The sequence below is a fragment of the Myotis nattereri genome, assembly GCF_964212035.1.
Source record: "Myotis nattereri genome assembly, chromosome: 2".
NCBI lineage: Eukaryota > Metazoa > Chordata > Mammalia > Chiroptera > Vespertilionidae > Myotis > Myotis nattereri.
This window is the reverse complement of record NC_138076.1, coordinates 212,763,441-212,767,292: the sequence shown is the minus strand read 5'-3', so window position 1 is coordinate 212,767,292 and position 3,852 is coordinate 212,763,441. Positions and strand designations below refer to the sequence as shown.

The 3,852-nt window shown below is 64.0% G+C and overlaps 1 protein-coding gene across 1 annotated transcript; it reads right to left on the bottom strand.

The window, feature by feature from the left end:
• Window positions 1-942: 942 nt before the first annotated feature.
• BIK (BCL2 interacting killer) lies at window positions 943-2,766 on the bottom strand. Its single transcript, XM_081084998.1, has 3 exons — window positions 2,509-2,766; window positions 1,849-1,966; window positions 943-1,396 (listed from the first exon to the last, which is right to left on the bottom strand). Exons 1-3 carry the CDS (start codon window positions 2,592-2,594, stop codon window positions 1,307-1,309), a joined length of 294 nt encoding a protein of 97 aa, XP_080941124.1. The 5' UTR covers window positions 2,595-2,766; the 3' UTR covers window positions 943-1,306.
• Window positions 2,767-3,852: the final 1,086 nt, after the last annotated feature.

Here is a 3,852-nt window from a genome sequence, read left to right as displayed (position 1 = left end):
GAATCCGGAGGAGACAGGGAGGGAGTTGTGGAGGAGCCGTCTCGGGGGCCCACATACTCCCCTTGAAGGGCTGGCGGCCTGTCCTCCTCCCTGGCGACACCAACACCCTCCGTGCAGGGGGTCCCTCCATCTTTGGGGGCCCTGTCATTGGTTGAGCCCTGGCTCCCTGGTCTGCCTGGATTGGGCGCTGCCCTCCTGCCCTGGCAGGAGCAGGGTGCCCCGGGCACCCCTCTGAGCCTCCACCTCGCCTCATCTCCAGGAATCCTGACCAGACCAGGGGCCGTGTTCATGTTCAAAGGCCCCCCAAATGGAAGATGACAGGGCCCCTCTTGGCCCCACAGCCTGGCACCTGGCTCTGGGAGGAGCTTCACTGCCCCTGGCAGCCTCTGCCTCAGGTCCCTGGGGGGTGGGGTCGTGTCCACCCTGGGTGAGCCCGGCCTGCTGGAGAGCTGCTGTGGGGGTGGTGGGAGCACGGTGCAGTTTCCTTAGGAATCCCGAGCCCTGCCTGGGAGGAACAGGCCACTGGTCCTTTTGGGGTTTGAGGAGTGATTTTTGAGACCGCCATGGACTCAGATTAAAGCTGGTTTTAACGAGGAAAGGGGCACCTTTCTGACCTGTGGGAATCCTGGTGCCCCTGCCCAGCCCCCCCTCCTGTGCGCGCTCAGAGGCTGCACCACGCCCGCAGGGGGGCTGGGTGAGCACGCGGGGGAGGGCAGGCAGCCCAAGGAAAGAATCCCTATGGTCGATTTCAGCACCAAGACATGAGGGGCAGTGAACCGGTGCTCTGGGGCCCACGCAGCACTCGGGTGTGGGGGGAGCTCGAGGCTGTGACGCAGGCAAGTGGCTGGGCCATGCTCCCCACCCTCCCCCCACCGCTCCCCATCATCTCCCTCCAAGGGGCAAGATGGAGCCCACGCTGCAAACCCAGAGAGGACCAGAGATGAATGGAAACCAACATTTTATTGACTCTCCTCACCCCTCAAAATCTACTCCAGCAGATTCTCTGCTGCAGGCACCGCAGACACGGGTGTGACCAGCACTCCCCCAGCGCCTGCTGCGTGGCCCACAGGAGAGGATGGCTCCTGGGGCCAGGAGAACAGTTAGCCATGAAGATCCCAGAGGTATAATTCATTTCTCTTACAAAAAACAAAACCAAAAAAACACGTATGAAACCTCAGGAGTGTCCCAGCACTCAGGATTTAAATATAAAAAAGGGATCATAAGAAAACAGTTAAGAAAAACCAACAAGGCCACCTCCAGGGTGGTGGTGGGGGAGGGGCCAGCCCGCCCCGCGCTGCCAGCAGCGTCACTGGAGGAGGTGCAGGCCCCAGTCTAGCAGCAGCGCCAGCAGCAGCAGCCCGGACAGCTTGCGCCCCCGTCCCTGGCGGGGGGACACCTGTGAGAGGAAGGGGAGAGTGAGGACCACCTGGGGGGCTGGTGGTCAGCCCAGTGGGCGAGCGGGGTGTGAGGAGAAGTCGGTAAAGGGGGCTGAACAAGGGCATCTCCCATAGGAACAGGGCTCAGGGACCTGGTCCAGAGAGGGGGGCAGGAGGTAGGAGGCAAGTGCCCCTGAGGACAGGCCGAGGGGTAGGGGGCAATCCACCGTGGGGTCGGGAACGCTGCTCAGGACGAGCGTCCCCTGCCCTGGCAGGTGAGTGAGGAACCGGAGGAAGGTGCGGAGCAGGCAAGGCACCCCAGGGTCCGTGTCCCGTCAGCAATCCCAGTCTCAACCAGAGGCCTCTGGGACCAGGCAGAAGTGGGTGGGGCAGGCGAGACGAGCACAGGGAGTGGGGGGACTGGGGCCCCGAGAGGAACGCTTTACGGAGCAGCTCCGCTGCCCAGGCTTACCCAGGCCCTGAGGATCAGGAAGCTCCAGAACCTTCTGTTCCCCCTGAGGTAAGGGAGGCCACCCATAACGCTGGTGAGGACCACCCTCAGGCCGGTCTGGTTGTAGGTGTGCGCGAAGCTGTGAGACAAATGGGAGCGGGAGCGGCCATTACCGCACGGACAGGGCAGAGGGCCCCCTCTCCCTGGCCCCCCACTCCCACCCTCGCCCTCCTCCCTGGGCGGCTCCGCAATGAGGGCCTCTCTCCATGCTCCATGGGCTGTTTCTGGTCCTCAGGTCACCTGACTAACTCTCTGTCCCCGTCCATGTCCCCCACACACCGGCCAGCGCACCTGGCCACGTGGAAAACCCTCCACTGCCCGCAGCCCGAAGAGGCGGGTCCCGGGAGCAGGTCCTCCCTCCAGAGAAGCTGTTTGGACACAGGCCTGGGCTCCCCAAGAGAAGGCAGCCTCCCTGAGACCAAGGGACCGCACCCGCGTGGGGCCTGGGCTCCAGGAAGGGCCCTCTGCCCCCCCGAGCAACCCCATGAGGTCTGAGCACCCTCAGGGAGGCCGGCCAATCGTGAGCGTCTCTGCCGGGGCCTCGGGTACCACCATCGGAGCCCACTCAGCATGTCCCGGCAGCCGGGGCAGGAAGGAGAAAGCGCGACGCTGGACTGGTACCTGTACATGGCCATCCAGGGCACGTGGGCAAAGCGGGGCAGCGTCCATCTCACTTCCAACTCGTCCCCAATGAAGGCCAGCCGCATGGCCACCTCGTGAGGGAGGGCTCTGCAAGGGGTGCAGGGAAGGAGGGTGGGTTGTGCCGGTGACGCACACCTAGGCCCACCCAGCCAGCCGGGCCACAGGTTCACGGGGCGCAGAGTGGGGCACAGGGCAGGGAACCTTCAGGCCTCTCCTTGGCTCCCACCTCGCTGCAGACAGCCATCGAGGTCTGCCCACCGGGGGCTCCAGAAGCGGGGGCAGGGGCTTTGGTCGGTCTGAGCCCTCAGCTGGGGTAGGATGTGGAGGCATTTTGGGCCTTGGAGCTGGGCAGGTGGGGGGCTGAGCCCCCCGCCCGGATCACAGGCTGGCTTCCCACACGGGCCTCACCTTACCTTCCTCCTGGTGGGGAGGTGCTCAGGGACCTGGTCCCTGGTCCCCAATGCTGAAACCTCCTCTATGTCATCACCCCTGAGAAAGGAGGGACTGACCAGCCCACCCTCACTGAATGGACTCCTTCATGGTCGTGGAGGCTCCACTCCCCCCAGCTGCCCAGTCTGACGTCCTCCCCTCCCCCTTGTGTGCCTGGGCGGGTCGCAGCCCTGCTCTCAGGGGTTTGCCCACACATTCCATCCCAGTGAGCAGGCAGCTGCCTGGGAATTCCCGGACCAGAGGCCTCCCAGCCCAGCACAGCCCCGGCCACCTGCCCAGTCTCGGGGCCATGCTCTCTCTGCTCCAGGAGCAATGGGGGCGGGAGGGTGGGGGGGGGCTGGCTGGCACCAGGGAGTGGGCTGAGGTCCCACCTGCATGCCGATGCCCGATGACGTCCCCTGCTGTCATCTACAAACGGGCGGGGTGGAGGAAAAAGGCACATTGTGGGTCCCCCCGGCCCTAACATCCCAACCAGCCCCACCCCTAAGTCCAGGATCTAATGACTAAGAGTCCTGAGGCCAAGAGCAGCGGCGAGCATCCGGGCCCTGAACGGATCTGGGCATGTGCCCTCTTTGCCGCCCTACCACCCAGGGCCAGGAGCTGCAGCCGAGCCTGAAGCGGCCTCAGGCTGCCTCGATCCCTCTCTCGAGAGGCCTTTTTTTAAAAAATATTTTTTTATTGATTTCAGAGAGGAAGGGAGAGGGAGAGAGAAAACATCCATGAGAGAGAATCCTTGATCAGCTGACTCCTGCACTCCCCACATTGGGGAGCGAGCCCACAACCCAGGTCTGCGCCCTGACCAGGAATTGAACCGTGACCTCCTGGTTCAAGGTCGACGCCCAACCGCTGAGTCACACCCGGCCCGGCTCTAAA

What these genes read in the sequence shown, in the direction of transcription:
- BIK (XM_081084998.1), bottom strand. Translation starts at nt 2,594, where the DNA reads ATGCGGCTGGCCTTCATTGGGGACGAGTTGGAAGTGAGATGGACGCTG. An exon ending in CCCTGGATGGCCATGTACAG is followed by an intron (nt 1,967 to 2,508) that starts GTACCAGTCCAG and finishes TTTGTCTCACAG; the next exon opens with CTTCGCGCACACCTACAACC. An exon ending in TCCTGATCCTCAGGGCCTGG is followed by an intron (nt 1,397 to 1,848) that starts GTAAGCCTGGGC and finishes TTCCTCTCACAG; the next exon opens with GTGTCCCCCCGCCAGGGACG.